At 41.3% G+C, this 19834-nt stretch overlaps 1 protein-coding gene across 1 annotated transcript; it reads right to left on the bottom strand.

Annotated features, from left to right (window-relative positions):
- Positions 1-1963: 1963 nt before the first annotated feature.
- On the bottom strand, positions 1964-19249 carry SNAPC3 (small nuclear RNA activating complex polypeptide 3). Its single transcript, XM_044427887.1, has 9 exons — positions 18971-19249; positions 15940-16014; positions 13852-13936; positions 11990-12094; positions 10390-10539; positions 7835-7917; positions 6599-6763; positions 4564-4671; positions 1964-3209 (listed from the first exon to the last, which is right to left on the bottom strand). The coding sequence occupies exons 1-9, from the start codon at positions 19195-19197 to the stop codon at positions 3062-3064; spliced, it is 1146 nt and encodes a 381-aa protein (XP_044283822.1). The 5' UTR covers positions 19198-19249; the 3' UTR covers positions 1964-3061.
- Between the last annotated feature and the right edge of the window lie 585 nt (positions 19250-19834).

The raw sequence follows: 19834 nt of genomic DNA, 5'->3' as shown, positions 1-19834 counted from the left end.
GCATGATTTGATGGGAAAGCTATTAAAGTTTGTGTAAGTCTGGGAAAGGTCAGAATTAATAAACATGATGGTCTCAAATGGTGACATTTAGAATGTCCATTAATAACTCAAATTATGCTAAAATGGTCCAACATATTTGATCATAAATGAGCTACCACCACTCTCTTGAAATGTAAAACAAAGACATCCTCAGAAACAGTGTGTAAGAGAATATAATTAAATGTAAAAATCCATGGAATGCAAGATCAAAGGACTGATAAAGCATAACATAGCTAAAACCTTGTGATATTAATTTTTCTTTTTTCCAAGCAATTAATGAGACAATCCTATTCCATTGATCATAACCCCCCAAACTCAGAGGCTTACAAAGAGGTCCCTTCTATGCTGTGCAGCAGGAAACACCCTCCTGCCTTGCATTTTTGCTAGTGGGGCCGTTTTTTGTCCACTTTCCTGATTGAACTTCATTCAATAGTATTTGACAGGAAAAAGTAGGAATAAGATCCAGTATTCTAAGGGTAGTACGAAGGGGAAATACCACTTTCTGCTCTATTGCCTGTCTCTGGGTTATAGAGATCAGGCAGCTGAGAGAAGGAAACTTCAAGTAACAGTCTATTTGTCAAATAAAAGAAATTTCAGATAGTTTTGATGATAGTCCCATTCACCATTTCTGCAAAAATAAATAAATAAATAGAAAAGTTAGTTTGCCTGGGAAAAACCTCATACACTGAGAAATATGTGCTAAAGGCATTTGAGGAGGGAGAAATTAATCTGAAACAGGCATTTAATTAAGCCCTAAAGGAACTGAAAACAGGTTTAAAAGGCCGAATAGGCAAATTAAAGGAAGGGACTAACTAAAAGTCAGTAAGGATAATTATGGAATATAAAAGAAAAAGGGTGGAAGAGGCAATGAACTTATTAGAGAAGGAAAAACATGAAGTATTTTGTAATGTGGATCAGCTCCTTGGCCCACTGGGAACAAGGGAAGGGTTAACTCTGTAACAAATTAACTGTTATAAACCCAGGTGCCAGCAATGCAGCAATCTGGCACCCAAGATCTTGAGAGGCATCCTCCTCCCTTGGTGATATATTTTGGGAATTAAGTTATGGGCCTCAAGGATGCCAGGGATAACAGCAGTAACTGGTTAATGACCAACACTTGGAGTGGTTTGTCCCCCCCCCCCCCCAATTGGGAGATGGGCTGCTGCCCCTGGGTCAGCTGACCTGTGCTATGGATGGGGAGAATACAAGCCAGGAAAAGGGCCTTTGTTCCTCTTCTGGAAGGTTCCACACTACTATCTGTTGGCTGTGATGAAGAATGCTGTGAAGCCCTGTGCATCTTGATACTGCTGAAGGTAGAACTTTGGTGCATAGCTAAGGATAGAGTCAGCTTTATTTTCTAGTATGAGTGGGCTAATAAGGCCCTGGGAGTTGGGGTTTCTTGGTTGGCTGTTAACTGTGTTGTTGCTGCTGTCCAACTTCCCCTTCCCCTATTCTACCCTGCTTGTATCCCATTAAATTTATGTTATAAAGCTGCCCATCAGCACAATACTCTTTCATTAGATTGTATGTTTTAGCACCCTCCACTCTTACATTTTATCCTTTTAAATAAACGTGTGTGTTCACCAAGTTTGGGCTGATATGTGCCGAATCCAGTGACTGGTCCTGGATTGAGGGACCAGAGAAATACTGGGTGGGATTTTGCCCAGTTGGCTGGGGGAACTGGGAATCCTTGACAGGTTTGTTACATATGGGTTTGGAGAAAAGACACACAGGCTATGAAGATACGTCGACTGAATGAGATTGTAGAAAAGGAAATTAGGAACATATGGATAGAATAGGAAGAAGTCTGAATTCCATACAATGATTTAGAAAAAGGAGGCCAATCTCTGGCTGCAGTTCCCTAATATGAAATAATCATGTCAAGCAAATGAATACTGAACAGGAAAAAAATCCAAACTTCAGATACAGTGTTAAAGTGTTTATATTTAAAAAAATCAAAACATCAGTACAATAACATAAAAGGAACATGTGGAACATACAAATCCATATATAAATAAACACATTTACAAAAGAAGAGATGTACCTGCAGAATAACAGATTGTCAAAAATCAAAATTAAATCCAGGGAGCAGCATGTTCAGTGCAGTATGTTCTGCTCAGGAATTTCAAATCTCTCACAGAGAGGAAAACTGGCTTTTATGAAACCCAGCACTTGATCCTCTCCTGAAAGGGAGAGACATGTCAATAAGACCTTCAGTTCTCACCATTTCTACAGGGCTAGGTTTAATGTCATGAAACTTAAATTTCAAATACAATCTGGTAAGATTTTCTAGTAAGAACACTTAAAAAGCAAACATGGCAACATCCATTAAGACAGGAGTGATGCGACCCTTGGACTTGCTCACCAACAGTGTACGGGGAAATGAAGTACTGTTCCAGGCATGCCTAGTCAGACACTGTTATTCCGTCCCTGTCTCCCCCCCACCCACCTCCGGTCATTTTTGAGGACCCTGAGAAGAGGCCTGCATTTTGGCAGCTAGGTAAACAAAATGGTGTGGCAGTTGGAATGGAAATGGGGAAACTCAGCTTTCCTTTTTAAGTTAAAAACAAGTTGAAGGAGGATGTTGAATGTTAGAAAAGGTTCAGAAAGATTGCAAGGATGATAAACCCAGAGATAAGTGGCAGATTAAACAGTGAACTAGCTTATTGTAGAATGCACTTTCACAGTCAGGTAACTATGGAAGGTGCAATAAATAGCACCTGTGAAGGCAGGTGACAGCTAGTATAATTTTTTGGCAGGAAGCCACCTAATCTTTTCCTTTGAAATAGAAGTATCCAGCTTTCTAAAAAGCATACTTAGCATAATATGTAGTCCAGACCCAAGATACTCCTGATCGTGCTGGCAAGGATCACAATAACTTACAAACACACAACATATGGCATTCATGGGGTGCATATCTACCCCATGCACACACAATGACCCCCCCCCCGGGTATGGCCACTTTTGACCATGTGATTTGATGGGACATATTCCAGCAGTGGAACATCTTTTTTCTTGCACTTTAATTGAAAATCCCTGGATCAACATAAGGAAAGGCAAGGAACTCTCCCAATTTGTTGCCTTCTTCATCATAATGAAGCATTTGGAAGCAGACATCACAAAAGAAAGAGGGGTCTTGTGGAGCAAGGCTGTCTTCATTGGTCACCCATCTGTAAGTGTCAAAGCAAAGAAATGCTACTATTACACAAACCAATAGCCAGTTTTATTTGAGATCTACCTTCTGAACAGGGTTCATATAAGTTGACTACATTGTGTTTAAAGCCAATGTTTCTTCCTCTTCTGAGGAACCCAAGGTGGCCTATATAATTGGGAAACTGTGCTGGGATCATCTTCCCCTCCCATAGCTGGTGTGGAAAGAACTGTCTGCTGGCATAATCTCCACTGTTGTAAGAAGGGATAAAGAAGGTGTTCTGGGTGGAGGGGAGGAACTGGCAGAACTCTCAGAAGCATTTCTGTTATCTTTGAGAAATCATGGAGGATGGGAGACTGCCAGATGAATGGAGAAGAGCTAACGCCATCCCCTTCTTCAAGAAGGGAAAAAAAGGAAGAAGTTGGGAACTATAGGCCAGTCAGTCTGACACCCATCCCTGGGAAAATTCTAGGTAGATTATAAAGCTCTGCAAACACCATGAAAACAATGCAGTGATTACTAGAAGTCAACACTGATTTGTCAAGAACAAATCCTGCCAGACTAATCTGATTTCATTTTTTTGATTGGGTAACCTCCCTGGTGGACTGTGGGAATGCTGCAGACATGAGACTTAATTTACTACATTTCTCCTGTAATCATTAGTCTATACCCAGGTTTACCTTAAATAAAACCTTCCCATTAGGGTTTTACTAGAATGAAAATGAAGTCCTATAACACATGGCTATTTTATTTGAAATGATCTTACTAATTCTAATCAATCTGTTTGCAAATAATTTAAAAACTTGCAAATAAAACTACAAAATTTACTAGTCTGCAAGTTTTTCTATCAGCCTATAAAATTAATAGTAGTAATGACTGAAAAAAGATCAGGAATAATGTTAACAAAGTGAGGCATTTTCTATAAACAAACATGACTCTTATGTCTTCTTTGTAAGGATGTCTATCCAGAGTTTCAGAATTATTGTTTCAGTCAATTCTTGAAAGTTATACAATACAGTAATTTTTGTAACAGACAGCATTTCAAGCAGTGAAACCAAAACCACAGTCCTTCATATATAAAGCAAACTTTTGGATAGATCATGCAGTAGATGGTATACAATTTTAGTTTTACTTGATTACATGACTAACTAAACTTGCTTTAATTCAACAGATCTACTCTAAGTAGGCCAAACATGGGATATAACCATTTTTTTAAAACAATTGGGGCACTGCTTACTGATAGTAACCAACTGCAGATGGTATTTCTAATCTATTTGTTTTGACACCATCTAGCAACTGTAAACACTAAGAGAAATGCACAATATATGCAAATACGCAGTTCATCAAGGTGAAATATCCATCTGATCACTCACCTAGCTGTGTACATTTTGCATACAAAGCATTTCTTGGTCGACAGCCAATGCTTCTTCGTTAACAAAGGATAGAGGCTTCTATCCAGGCAGTCATCTCGATGAATGAGCCTTACAGAGAAAGATCACATAAGGGAGCAGCCAGACTACACCACTCATGTCCTATTTATGCACCATCATCATCCTTATCATCTGCATGTAGGCACCAACAAAGGTTACAGTGTGCAGCATGCCTCTTACACATCCAAAATGAAGCAACAGAGGGTGCTCAATAGCAGGAGACCCAGGTCTCCTAGCTTCCATCCAAAGAATCTAACCACACACACTAGCAAATTGCAAGCCATTTTGCCCCCTCTTATGAGATCATGTACTAAGTATAGGTGAATATTTCCAAGAAATCTAATGTTTTCAGCATGTTCTCAGAACCAGCTCCCATCTACTGGAAGGTACAAGAGCTGGGAATGATTCCAAGGAGTAACTAGATCCTTTCTTCCAGTCACTGAAGCCCCATGTTAAATGTGTGGGGAGTTCCTCATCATCCCAATCTGGATGTATGAACAAGGGAGCTCAGCTGCTTTGTTCTCATCAGCATTTAGGATGGCAATCTGTGAAGGGTCAAGCAGGGCTTGCTGCCTTTCTCTTACCAGGCACCCAAGGAGCTGCACCTAGCCTCAGGGCTGCTGCCTAGAGGCTCTCAGGTCAGCACGACTGGCAAGGACAGAGTGGCTACGGAGAGAGAGAGAGACGCCTTGTCTCTCTCACATCACATCACCTGCTTTGCCCACTTGCAGCTTGCTTGCTATCCCAGCCAAACTTAGTAATGCCTGAAGTGTGGCAGGGAAGAAAGGGAGTAAGAAAAAAGGGGGAAGGATAAAAGGAAGGCAGGGGAGAGGGTGGAGGAAGGACATGCAGGCGAAACTACAACAATGATGGTGGAGGAAATTCAAGGTGACTGGAAAAAGGAAGCACAGAGGAAGACATGACATGAGAGGGAGCAGGAACAACACTGCTGATGCTAAAGCAACTCTTGGCCAGGGCAAGGAGTCAGGCCACAGGTCAGTAAAGCATCTGCTGTACAGAAAGTTCACCTCCTTGGGGAAAAGAAATCCTTTGCTTGCTCCCTTTACCAACATCACGCAGGTTGGACTGAATAAGCATCTTAATAGGTCTGTGTCAGAGAGTAAGGAAGACTGAGGAATTGAACAGTGTGGTGTGTTAAGATAAAAGCCAACAAGAGGGACTGCTGGAAAAGCAACCAGCAGCCCTGGGCTTATTACAGGTTGTTCCTGGATACAAAGGATGTTTCATGGAAAGGCAAAGATCCAGTCCATGATGGATACAGCCAATCGTGATACTGCTATGGAGCATTTATATTTTTGGTTTTTGGCTGAAGTTCAAATGGACTTTTGTGAATTTAACTATGGAAATAACATTAAAATCTCAATAAAATCAATTCAAATGCCTTTTGACTGAGGTCCTGCTGACAGAAGCAATGAATCAAAGGGGGAGGGGTAGATATTTCCCTTCTTCCAGACCTGATAACACAATCAGGTATATCCTGTTCTAACACACTGGTAATAGCAAAATCCAGTGGCAAGCACCAGCTGCAGTAAAGCCAACATGGAAACAACGTATCTGCAAGCTTGGGGGAACCCTAAAGTATGCAGGAGTATAAACAGCTTTATTTTCTTTAACATTAAAGGGGCAACTTCCATCTCTCCCAAAACAGTCGAGTAAGCCAAAGCATGCTCTATAGTCAGAGAACGTACAATAGGCATTGGAAAAGAAACATGAAAAATGGTGGGAGGAGGGAAGAAAGGATGGAATAGATTGTGTCCCACTTTTTCCTCTTCCAATGCTTACTGATGGATGAATGACCCAACAGTATAACCCCTCAGGTAGACAACAGCAGGTGTGCACCACTGTACATGAGAATTTCTGCATCACCATGTGTTGACGGTGGACTGGGAATGAAATCTTTAATAAGTTCAGAGAAGGGTCCCAAATCGAAGGGGAAGCCTTGCACATGAATATTTACCTGATATCTGTGATGATAACAATGTGTTCACAGTCTCCTTGGTGACAGTAAAGGTACGGGAAGCCTATTTTGATGTTCAAGTCATTAAATGTGTAGTCTTCCATTTTAACACCTTGAAGATTCTCATAGCCTCTGTTGCGAGATTCTGCCCACTCGATAATTGTCCTGAAATTATTATTGTCAATATTATTGCTGCTCTCCTAAGCTTTCTATGATAAAAGTGGTAAAGCAAAGAGAACATGACAAAACCCAAATATCCATAATGGATCTTGAATGCGTCTCTTTTGGTAACAAAAGCGTTTTATCTCAAGATATAGGCAAGGTAAGTTTTCAGAATGGTTTCAGCTACTATATAAGCCCCAAAGCATAACAATATGATTGGTAAGAACTACACACCAATTAGACCAAAAGGGGTTGTGCATAATGTCAATTTTATTAGTTTTCTAAGGAACAGCAAGAGAATCCTTTGGTTCTACCCAACTTTCTTTCTCCATGGCAGTTAAGTTTTTGTAGTTGCAGAAGGCTATGGCCAGCTAAAAACAACTGCAGCAAGGTACTTGCCAGTGTATCTAGGACATCTAGTTCCCAGCCACGGATTCCCTATACTTGCCATCGTCCATGACCGTTATTCATGCTGGCTGAGGATAAAGGAAATGAGTCCCATAATATCTATGCACCTGAGGTTCAGAACCATTGTACACAGGTAAGATTAGAAACAGATATTCTGGAGAACAAACATGGGATTCGTAAACCCATGTGTCCCACATAACATTAATTCAGAGGCCAGAAAGCATTCGCAGGAGATTGGTGCTAAGAATAATGCTTCTGCCAATTCTTCCCTACAAATGCCACCCCTTGTTTTTAAAGTCCCCTCCTCCCTACCCTAGCAGAAATCAAAATTAATTTATTAAAAGCTTTTCTATCCCATCCCCTACAGAACATCTCAGGCCGGCTTACAATAAATAAATAGAACAGAACAGCCCCAAAGCAATCCAGAGAGATCCAAGCTGGGAGGGAAAAAAAAGGTAAAGAGGATCCTCCCCAAAGTGCCTCCATTGCTTTCTCAGCCGTTCCTGTTACGTCATTTGCCAAGGTAGTAGCTAGTTCAGTCCTAACTTGGTAACATTCCAACACACCAATTCAACCATACGATTTGCTCTTAACTTGCAAAATAGCCTTTTTGACTCCCACCCTATCTATGGTTCCATTTTACATATGCAAATATAAGTGTTTTACCTGCTTAAGTCTCTGCACTCTGCATACCTGCTATCATTGTAAAAAACACCTTCAAAATAAAAGAAGGCAGACTTGTAGAGATCCTGTGGGGGTGGAGGGAGGACACAGAGAAGAATGAAAGGGAAGGTATTAGTTCAGTAATTATATATGTAAGGTAAGAGCTTACATTTTCTGCATGTTTCTGGCCCATCTCAAGCTCCTCATCAAGATGCTGTTGGCATGCTTGGTAGCTGCCCCACTATTAGTTACCTTCTGTTCTTTGGAAATACATGAAAATCCAAGGCTGAGACTCACCTACAACAAAGGATCCTGGGACACATTCCCTGAAACTTGCTACACAAATGCTCCCCAGAGCACATAAAGAGTGATGGAGAAGTCCTAGCACTTGAGTCAAAGGGTTATTTGCTCAATGAACCGGTGTAATATTCGAGGTCAAAAGTGCAGTTAAAGTTTTCACTTTCTAATCAATACATACATCAAAAAGCTTGATATATATTCTCTAGAATCATTTATAGAATTTCCTTAGTAAATTTGACTAAAGATATAGATCCAGAATTTCACCTAGCCAAGCTTGAAAGGAATGTGTTTAAGCCTTTGGATGGATAGGTTTTAATTTTAGGAGGGCTGTTTTGTAATAATGGACTAATTAAGCCTATGAGTCCTAGTTTACAGTACAGGATATAAATATGAGGTTATATCTACAGAGAAATGATATAAGTATGTTCGATTTTGGAATGTGGTTGTTACATACTATCTAGAAGCTCAACAGGTTTACATGCCTGCCAGATCAACATCTCATTCAGACTTGAAGAGGAAAGTTGTTACTTATATGGAAGCTCTCACTTTAGACTATTAGGACCCAAAGTCTTTGAGAACAAAAGTGTTTAGAAAATACTCATTTCTATTTAACTATTACGATTTACGAATCATTGTCAATGTTATCCTTTGTATTAACAAGAACTGCTTTTTAATCTTATGCAATAAAGTATATTTTGATGTTATCCTTTGAGGGTACAGGCAATATCTGATGGGGTGCAACCACTATTCAACTAAGCTAGTGGAATGCCAGTAGTATTAGCTGGCATGCTGATGCTAGAACAGTTCACAGGTGCACAAAAGACTTTACATTAAGGTTTGTGCCTGTTGGATAACGGCATATGAAATTTTATAATAAAATGAATATGAAGCCAAGATTTTTTTTTCTCCTGCCAAGGGTTGTTACAAAACCAAAAGTTGAACTCATTTTTCTATTTATCAAGAACTTATTAACATTTTGTACTGCCACTTGGCACTTAGTTATGACTACAGCATGTACTTTTAGCTGAAGTGAACACTGAAGTATTTTTAACAATTAGAAAATTCTCAAGCTTCTGCTGGTCATCCCACTTCATGTCATAACATTGGTATTCTCTGAATATACAAAATATAGAAATATTGTTCATTTCTCCAAATTATTTGAGAAACAGCCATGCATGCCTGCCAGAAAAAGCAAACTTTTATCCATCAGCCATTAAAATCTGGCAGAAGTGCATTAATGGCACACATCTTCCTTTCACAAAACATGATGCTGGATAGCACTGGAAAAGATGGTGAATCCTATGAAATATCCTCTTATGTTTGTTAGAAAATTACAGTTCTTCCATAAAAGGCAATTAACATTTTACTGACTTGAATCAGCACTGTCAATGGTCATACAATTTGCCAAATGAAGACTAGCCAGTGAATATTTATTATTCATACCAAAAGTCGGTGCTCTAAGGCAAGGCTGTTCTGATTGTCTTCTTAATATGCCAAAGAGCTCTCCTAAAAGCCAGAAGTCAAGTGAAAGGGAAAGGCAAACATGATTGAAAACACTGTATTTTTTACCACAATTACTTTCACAGTGACATTCAGAAGTTGCTTCTTGCAGCCAGAGGGAAGCTTCAGTCTGGCAATACTGATACAAACTGTCATCCACATATAGAATAATGTTTTGAGGGGCCTTTTCAGATACTGTTTTAGTAGGTGTACACCTCTCACATACATTTTAAATATACACCCAAAATGTAAAGTCTGAATGCACATCACACAGACCAAACACATCGGACAGACAGACACCTTGGGGAATGGTGACTGCCTGCATTTACTTTAAGTTAATACTGAGTTTGATCTTCTAAGAACACCATGGTCCTGTACTTGCAGCTTTTTCAAAAAGAAACTTTTTCTTCTTCCAAAATATACCTTCATTGTATTTTCATAAAAACTGACTGGCCTGATTAAAACTAGATAGCAAACACATAAGTAGCTGATAATCCTAACAAGAGGTCACTTAAAATGCTACACCCTTTCTGAACCACAAAAGGGCTAACTTAAAAAGAAAAACACCTTTCCTAAGTTCTAGTAAAGCTTTTCATTGATGTTCAAGTGAGACAGCTGCTTTAAGCCTCACAAGCCTCCTCCAGAAGCAGCTAAGCATGTTTTAGAAGGATCAGCATTTCTAAGTGTGATGTGCAGTCTCACCAAATGTAGAATTACAGTCCACTTTTAGAACATTTCAGAAATAAACGTAATAGTACCTTGCTGATACTTTCAGGTGCTTGGTTAGGTTGATTGCTGAACTCCCCACCGATCTGAAGATCACTGACGCAGGAAATGGAATCTCTCAGCTCTGTAAGTTTTTGGCTACCTAGAACCAACAATGTCTGATAGGGCTTGCGGAGCTTATGCTGCAAAGGATACAGACAGCCAAGATCAATCAAAACTAGAGCGAGGCATTGCTGACTCTGTTGCTGCTACTGAAGACCCAATGGACAGGGCCTTTAGTTTCCTCACAGGGAGGAAACTGTAGTTTTGGGGCCTACCAAATATGAGATTTATAAACTGGCCTCCCTCTGCTTATGGATAGCTGAAGAACACAGAGGGTGTGCACAATACATAGGAAGCTGATCTGAATCGTATTGGTCTAACTAGCTCTGGACTTCTCTCTGTTCAAGCGCTAAATTCCATTCCAGTGAACCTCTCAGGGCCACATTCCAGAGCTGGCTGAGGCTGAAGGCAAAAATGGGGAGGGCCAAAATAGCTGCCCATTTTAGCATCACATTCTCCCGCCAAAGGCTAAACATTAAGGGAGGAAACTGCACAAAAGTCAGGAAACCACCAATGATCAGTGAGCAAACAAAAGGAGTGAGGCCAAAGAAAGGAGGCAAATCTCAGAGGGCCAGACTGTGATGTCCAGATGGTGAGAACGGTCCTCTAAGCCTGAGCTACCTCAGTGTTTTTACACTGACTGGCAGCCATTCTCCAGTGTTTCAGATAGGAGCCTTTCCCACTCCTACTTAGAGATGCTGGGCAATGAACCAGGGACCTTTGGCATGCAAAGCCACTTTCCCAAACGTTTTTGTTTAAACAAGTGTATGTAAGGTAAGCTCAGTATTCATTCAGTGTGGTATAGTGGCAGATTTGGTAGTAAAAGAACACAGTATTCTGCTAGAACTTGCACCTTAATACAGGATGCCTCTTCAATATTAAGTCTACTTGTTCTTGTAGAAACACCTGCAGCCACTGGCTCTGCAACAGACTGATATGGTTCACACATTGCTAGTGCAGAACCCTTTTCTGCTGGAGAACTCTGATCCTAAATGCATGTATCTGGAAGTACTGAACTCAGTGGTGCTCATATATGACCAGGAATGCACAGTGAAGGCTTTAGGTTGGGCTTTTGATGGAGAGGTAGGGCTGAGCAGTCCAGATTCCATTTATCGATTTAAAAGCCTAACTAAACTGTGCCTTCAAACTCAGAGCAGCCCCTATTTTGTTCAAGGATGTGCTCCAAGAAACCCAAACTTCACACAACACCTCTACAATTCAAAATGCCCCCGAGTTATAAAACATTTATGAACCAGAGAAAAGTGTCTATTGGTAACTCAGTTTTCTCAGTTCAACTTATCTTATAATGTGTTATGAATATACGTGTATGAAATGCCTCATTCATACCATCCTGAGACTTTGTGAAGGGCAAGATATAAACACTACAAATAAACAAACAAATAAATAAATGTAATGAAGAAGGGATGTTTCATTGATTGTTCTATGTAGTACATATTGTTCTTATTGTGTAATGTATATGAATTTTTAAAATAATAATCAGCAGCAGGGGAAGAGGAAGAAGCCACCAACCTTCTGAAATATAACTGGGTAGAAAATATTGAGGGTTAAAACAAGTTCTGACTCCTTGACTAGATTTTTTGGATCCTCTGGCCTCTTTCCAATTGCATGTGACTCCTAATAATGCAAGAAATTAGAAAGTTATTTGAATGCATTCTTTAAATAGTGTGGCAAGCATTAAACAGCATTGTAAACATGTCATGATTTATGCCAAAATGGTTCTCATTAAGGTTTTCCACTGATGGACTTCCTTGAATGGATACAGCTGTATGTTACAGAGATGTTGGCAAATGATTCTATTTTAGTATACATGCATAAGACTGGAAATTTTTAGTATGCCTTGTGGTTCTTAAGTTAACTGTCTCTAGATACTCTCAAGAAACAATGTGTTTAGATTTAAATTATTTCCTTGTCCATCAGCAACCCGCACCACTGTATGATCTTCATGGTTCCCAGCATTTTTATATAGTGAACTTCAGACAGATTCTTTTAGCCACAGAACTATTCAACACCACAGAACTATACAGCACCATATTCCTAAATCAGAAAAGTGGACAGAGAATCCAGCCACCTACCAGAGAATATGGTCCCACCTTCTTCAACTCAAAAAGAAATTTAATAGGAGGACAGCATTGTTCCACATAATGGGAGTAGCAGAACCCAGATTAATTAGTGAGTGATACTGGGAATAGCTATCATCTTGTACAGCAATCATCCAGCCTAAATGAGTGCAAGGTGTGGAAATCCCATTCCATTGCCCTGACAACTAAACAGAAGAAACCTCATATTCTGCTTAGGATAAAATAAAAAGGTCAACACTAAGTTTCTTCTCCAACATCTTCCAAATGTACCCTAAGAAAACTAAGGTCACAAGACATCTTACACATGGTTGGAGAATGCTGGGGGTTTCAGGACTTTTTTTCTGTCTAAATATGTGCAGGATTGCACCTTAAACTTTAAGGTGTTGACAAAGTTTTGTGACATCAGAAGAATATAAAACCTGGACTTTTGAGATCATGGATTAGAAGACATGGATCAGAAGGCAATGTCCTATTTAATATGCAATGCAGTTCCCATGCAGGTGGTGCTACAGCAACTCTTAACATCCGTTAAAAGCAGTGTAGTGTAACTGATGGGGTCTGAACCAGCAGTGACCATCCACAAAAGAGATCTTGAGGGTATTGTGTGAAACCATCAATTTACAAAGAAATTCCATGCTAAAGACTACTGGGACAGGGATCAAAAATTAAAATTGCATGTATGTAAAATGATTATGATACTGGCAATGTCATATCATCTATAATTTTAGTTGCTCCACCTTCTACCAAATCCACAAAATGTTGGCTCTCAAAAATGGGATTACAGAGCTGGAAAGAACAACCAAAACAATTACAGGGTTGGAGCAAGGTTCCTGCAGAGAATAGCCAACATGCTTTTGGCTTTTTGGTATCAAAAAAAGGCAACTAAAGGAGGTAAGGAAAAAGATGCAACTTGATAAAATTGTGCAAGGGGAAGAGAAAGTGCATGCATATGGCATATTTGCATAAAACAGTTCTTTAACTGCCATAGTGTAGGGAGGCCTTCCCCAATCTGGCTGGGGTTGATCGGAATTGTATCCAAAACAACAGGAGGGCGTCCACTTTGAGTGTGCTGACCACTGCTCCTTTTAGTGCTAACTCAACAGCCGGTGACCTTGCACTGTGCTTTCAATCCACACAGTCTCCTCTGACATGACAACTCATGGGGTGCCACATGGATACAGCCTGAACAGGACCATAGCAGAGGGTATTCAACAATCTACTGTGTATTCAGACTTGTTTACCAGCCAGCCTAGGTACACAGGGTGGACAGCAGCAAAACTAAAGAAGTCTTACCATCTCATAAATAAATGTTTCTTGTCTACATGCACGATCTACACTGATGTTTTTTTCTCGCCTCTGCAGAGCCCTTTGCCTAATTCTAAAGAGCAGAGAAAAACAAAACAAAAAAGGGGAAATGCTATTTTATCTAAACAGTAAAAAGTAGGACTTAAAAGGCACATCAAAACTCGCATAGTATGGATTACAAACAAACTGATCTAAACATGAGCAAGCAGCACCTACAACAGTCATCCTAAAGCAAGACAGGTGAAGGTTTCTTGGAAACCTGTTCACTGTAATATGTTTCTGTACCGCATGGCCCGTATCTGATGCATGATCTGTAATATTTGGATAGACGTAAGTTTTGATGAACTGGAGTGCTGTTTGCCTACAATTAAACTGGCATAAAGCTGAATGAGGGAAACCAAGTTGTTCTGGTTAAGGAGGGAAGTTTAAATAACCAATGTTCTATCGTACTCTAGGAAAGCTACAGGGGAAAAGTGCTGAATGGCAACATTACAACAGATGTTTTCCACTCAGAAAAAGCTGATTAACATAAGCAAAATCTGCCAAAATTGAAGCGGAGGAAGACCTCAGATTTTCAATTTAAAAAGTACCATTAACTCTCCTCCCTCAGTTCTCCCCTTTTTCTTCCTTCAGGCTCTTTGTCCTCCGTTTCAGTATTCTTGCCCCCCTTTCCTTTACAAGTTCAGCAACTGCCAGCAGTTATCAGTCTCCCAACATGTCACATACTGAATAATGCAGTGGTCTATGAAGCCTCTGAATCAATGGAGACACGTAGACAAAATGCCATAGGCAACCTAAGACTAATGGAAAAAGTACAAGAGTTTGTTCCATCAATGCAGGGATGTTGAGCCTCTTTTAGCCAAGGGCCATGAAAAGCTCTGGGTGGCTACATTCCAGTAGCAGGTGGGTTACCACAAACAAAAGCGGAAGGGCTAAAAAATATGCAAAAAACACCAGCGCATTTAGCTTAAAGCTTTAACTGCCAGTAACTAAGCCTTAAGACAGATATTTCAAAAAACACCAGTTGGCAAGCAGGCAGAAGAAAGGTAGTATGGCTGCCCAGGGAACCCCGAAGGGCTGCACCATGACCCTAGGTGGCTGAACACCGCCACACTTGTGGTTGTGTGTTCTGCTAACAGTGGCTGAACCACTGGCCAGTGGAACAAACTGCACAAAGAGCACAAGGGCTTGCACAATAGCAATTACTGAATTTGAGGCTCATGTAAGAATCAAAATGGATTTTTTGCAAGTGCTACAAACCTTGAATTAGCAGAACCCCACTGGATATTACCCCAGTAACTGAGGCATTCACAGATCTCCACCCCCAATTTTAATGCACTGTGGCTGCATGTAACATCCACATAAATACTTAGAATGGGGCTATAATATAGTATTAGAGTTTCCCAGTTGATTACAGATTGATGGGAAGGAGACTGTGAGGATCTGCAGTCCTTGTTGGTGTTGTGACAAAGCTCGGCAGAACCATCCCTCTAGTATTTGCAGACTTCCTTTCATCCTTGGCCCTATTTTAGAAGGTCTGCTAAGCCGAAAGGAAGTCTGTGAACATTTGCAGAATGAAGGTTTTGGGACTGGCAACCTTCTACCACACCACACACAGCACAAACAAAAGGCTGCTGCACATGATATGGAAAAGGGATGCTGCTTGCGCAGGGGTTGTGCTGGGCTCAGTTCCTGGCAAGCATCACATGAACCCTGGGCATGCTCTCCAGGAACCTGGACTCATGGCTGTGACAAAGCAGAATGGGATCCAGGGAGCTGAGCCCAGGAAATCCAATGGATTTCCACCCCAAAACAGATTCCTTCCACATCCCTGGCCCTTGTATTATGCAAAACTGTGTACATTTTCAGTGCTACACACACACACACACACACAGCTTTTTTTCCAAAACTGTATAATATCCCTATTAACTATGCCTAATAATATAAACTTGAATGCAGCCTTGATCTTTTTCCTGATTCTTATTTACATACTCAGTAACACTCAAAAAAATATAACAGTATTAAAGTAGTTTAAAAAATTGACTAGGCTTGCACTTAGAATAAAATTCAGTGTACCTAAGAGTTATCAAGTTAGTGTCTTCACGTATCACTTCAGTATCTTCTTTATCTGAGCTCTTCAGTGCATCAACTCTAGAAACAAACAAGCAAATAAAAACATTAGATCTACTTTCACATGAAAAGCAGTCGCTCAGTATGCATGTAATGGTGGCAAACAATAAATTTGCCATAGTGAGTGCTGCTGCCTCTTTAAAAATCAAGCACTAATCAGCCTAACTGGAGATCGCTCTGCGATTCCTGAACCTGGACTAAGGGTTAACCATGGGTAAATCAACCTACAATTAACAATTAGCTGTTAGGTTAATTTTGGATTGTTCAACCCATCTGAGTTCAAATGTTGTGGAGCAAAGCCTAGCCAGGCCAGTAAGAGGCCACACATTCACAGTAGCAGTGGCACACAGGATGGCAAACTGTGTGTTTAGTAACCCACAATTATCTGCTATTACATCTGAACAGGCTCATGATATAAAGTATGTAGGAAGGCCTGACCATCTGCATTTTTGCTGAGAGCAGACCCAGGCGGCTAGAAAGAAAGTGATTTCATGATTAGAGGTTAGATTTCTGTTCCTACCACAGGCCTTCTACATTACAAATGCAGACGTTGTATTTAAATTGAATTCTCACAAATAGAAAAAGGAGGCGAACCTATTTCTTCAACTGTCCCGCCTTCAAACTGGTGGGGGCCCACTCCAAGGTTGAATGCTTCTCCATACCAAAAACTGCAATTCCCTCACTACAGAAAACTAGCATGTGAGGGAAAGTATCTTTGCCTAAATTTGAAATGCTGCATTTCTAAGGTGCAGTGTTGATTGTTTTTCTACAGAACAATTCACCATATAAATACTACTTGCAGTCGAGAAACAGGCTTAGCTCCTCACGTCTTGCTTGTGAGAAGTGGGCATGATGTGTTACAAGAAATATGAGACTGCCACAGAAATTGGCATCTAGGAGTATGCCCCCCCCGCCCCGCCTCCATAACATGTAGCATTCTCTCATTACATTTCTTTGACTGCTGTAGGAGAAAGCAGAGAATATATAATGTAAGCAGTTCAGGGCAAGTTACATGTTTATTATTTTATTATTTATTGTTATTACATGCATTTATACTCCGTCCTATCACTTCAAGCGCTCAGAAGGAAATGCAGGGATACCATTCCACAAGGCATTTCGGCACTTTCTCAGACTCCTATCCTTAGCCTTCATTTACATTTACCCAACAAAGGTATTTGCTAAATATATTTGGAATGGAAAATACCATACAATATGTGTTTGTGTCTGCATACAGACATAGTACTAGCTTCAATCTCTACCATGTGTCCATTGAATTGTTTCACTCTGTTTTAGTGCGGCTGATTTGCATGACCGCTGCAATTTAAGCCATGGCTTGTCTGCTTAAGCCTTAGTGCATCTTGGGCACTATTTCCCTAATTATTCACCTGTGCAGAGCCCAACCTGTACCACCTCTCAGAGGCAGCAGACAGGGTGCAAGAAGCTTACTGTTTCTTCTCCTCTCTTGCCTCATTGCTTGCTCACTGGGAAGGCAAACGTGCAGGAAGCAACAGCAGGGCGAGAGAACTTGAAGGACTAACAGTGAGCATCCTACGAGTGATGCCAATCTCTTTGCTAGTCCAATAGCGGCAAAGAGAAGAGTCGATGCTGCAAAGTAGTTCACAGCTTGTGTGAAAACATCTAAAAGTAGCCCTGCTAGTTCAAATGTAACCTACTATCCTGCATACCGCAGGTGGGGCAAGAGGCTGCAGCTAAGAGGACAAGACTTATGACAGCAGGAGGGTGTTGCAGATGAGCAGTGGAAGCTGAGAGAGTGACTTAACACCATTTTACAAATGTAGTCCAGTATTATTAGGCCAGTGTGGCAGACATGGAGCTATACCAAAGCTAAGAGGCACCTATGGTAACTGTGCAATGAAATCCACTGGTAATATAGCACAACATTGCACAACCTGGTGGTTTCCAGATGTTTTGCACCACAGCTCTCAGTATTCTTGACCATTGGCCATGCTGGGTCAGGCTGATGGGTACTGAAGTCCAAAATATCTGGAGGGCTCCAGGCTGAGGAAGGCTGAAAGCAGGTAAGAGTTGGTGCCAATACTGGTTTGGATTTCCAGCCAAAAGTCATTGAAAGAAAATCCTCCTTAAGCTGCAGTAAAAGTCAGCCTACTTAAATTACTCCTTCAGCCTAAATCCTGCCTTCAATTCCATAGAGCAGCCTTGTTCTACCCTGACCTGCGTGTACTTTAAACTGTGTTGAGTCCCTCACCACAGCTTTTCATATGAAATAAGAACTACACTAGAAAGCACAAAATACACCTTTAGTTGCTACTAAAGCGTATTTGGGACATCACAACTACGATAAAATCCTGAATTCTCCATTGATTTCTTCAAGCTGTTCCTTAAACCTCAGGTGGTGGAGGGGAAGGGAGAAAAGGGTTCTAAAGAATTGGGGAATTCAGTCTGTGGGTCATTCTATTATTATTTCTCCTATCTCCGCAATGCAATGTGAACTACTCGCAAAGTACAGTAGCATTACAATCTTTTATTTTAAAAGGCTGCAATTCTATGCAAATTAGCTTAGGAGAGAGTCCTCCAGAAGACTTCTATCGCAGGAAATACGCACAGAATGGGGGTGCATCTACCCTGCAGATTGCAACCAGAACCCATCTTTTTTCAGAAATAAAATCCCTTTTAATTTAATGGGACCGATTTACTAGTTAGGCAAGAATAAGACTGCACACTTGCAGCCCAATCCCCTGCATGGCTGCTCCTAAATTAAGTCTCAAACAGCTCAACGGATTTTGCTCCCAAGTAGACGTGTGCATATGACTGCAGTCTTAACGGAGCTAGGAACTATACAACGCCGCAATTTTTTGCGTGCCTACTCGGAAGTCTGCCTAAGTTCAGTGGGGCCTACTCCGAGGTAAGCGCGCATAGGATTGAAGGAACGCGTCGCAAGAGTCATTTCTCGGAAACCAGACGGGCCAACGACAGGACGGGCGACCCTTCCGGCTACCTGCACACAGCCCTCAGCTCGGCCGCGATCTCCGGCGTGCAGTTCAAGTCCTCGGCCACCGCAGCGTCGTCGTCCGCAAGCACGGCCTGCTGCAGAGACAGCTCCTCCGGGCGCAGCCTTTCCTTCCAGAGAGCAGCGATGGAGGCCACGTGTAGCACCCGAGAATTCAGCTCCACCGTCTCGTAGTCGGGGATGTCGCTGCTGCGGCCAGCGTCGCTGCCAGCCATTTTTGCAGCAGCGCGCAGGGAAGGGCCGGAGCGAGAGGCCTGGGTGGGCGCGCACTGGCTTGTGGGACTTATAGTTTCGCTTTCTCGGAGGCCCCTGGCAGGGCCACGAAGTTGGCCGCGCTTGCAGCTGTGCGGCTTAATTTCGGGCAAAGTCTGAACCTTTCCTATTTACGGGAAGGGATGCCAGTGTGCGCGCAAGCGCGCGTGTGTGCGGGGGAATATTAAGGGCGAACGCAGTGCCGTCTCGGGGAGACTCAGAACCCTTCCGTTCATGAGTGATTTTATAAGAGCGTGTGTAATTTTACGGTTAGCCAGAAAGGCAGCATCTGACGCCTGACCTAGATGACTTGGGTTTGTGTTAGCGTCGTGTGAATGTGTTACCTTGGTATCGCTTTGTTCATTTTGTGATAAACCGATGACAATATACAATCAGCTCGATATGATCTCTCGGTAGAAGATCAAAACATTAATAGGGAGTGAGGCTGGAGATGCACCCTTCGTGTAAATATTCAAATACGCCCCACTCTTTGATACGTAACACTTTTGCTTATTTTAAGGGGCAAGCAATCCTAGGCATGTTTAGACCGAAAAAGTGCTGGCTGAGGAATGCTGAGAGTTGTAGGACTTTTTCTTGTGT

This window comes from Varanus komodoensis, unplaced genomic scaffold (assembly GCF_004798865.1).
Source record: "Varanus komodoensis strain SLA01 unplaced genomic scaffold, ASM479886v1 scaffold19, whole genome shotgun sequence".
Taxonomy (NCBI): Eukaryota; Metazoa; Chordata; class Lepidosauria; order Squamata; family Varanidae; genus Varanus; species Varanus komodoensis.
This window is presented reverse-complemented; position numbering and strand designations above follow the sequence as displayed.

What these genes read in the sequence shown, in the direction of transcription:
- SNAPC3 (XM_044427887.1), bottom strand. Translation starts at nt 19,197, where the DNA reads ATGGCTGGCAGCGACGCTGGCCGCAGCAGCGACATCCCCGACTACGAG. An exon ending in GTTATCATCACAGATATCAG is followed by an intron (nt 4,672 to 6,598) that starts GTAAATATTCAT and finishes TTTCTCTGTAAG; the next exon opens with GCTCATTCATCGAGATGACT. An exon ending in TGCAAAATGTACACAGCTAG is followed by an intron (nt 3,210 to 4,563) that starts GTGAGTGATCAG and finishes TGACACTTACAG; the next exon opens with ATGGGTGACCAATGAAGACA.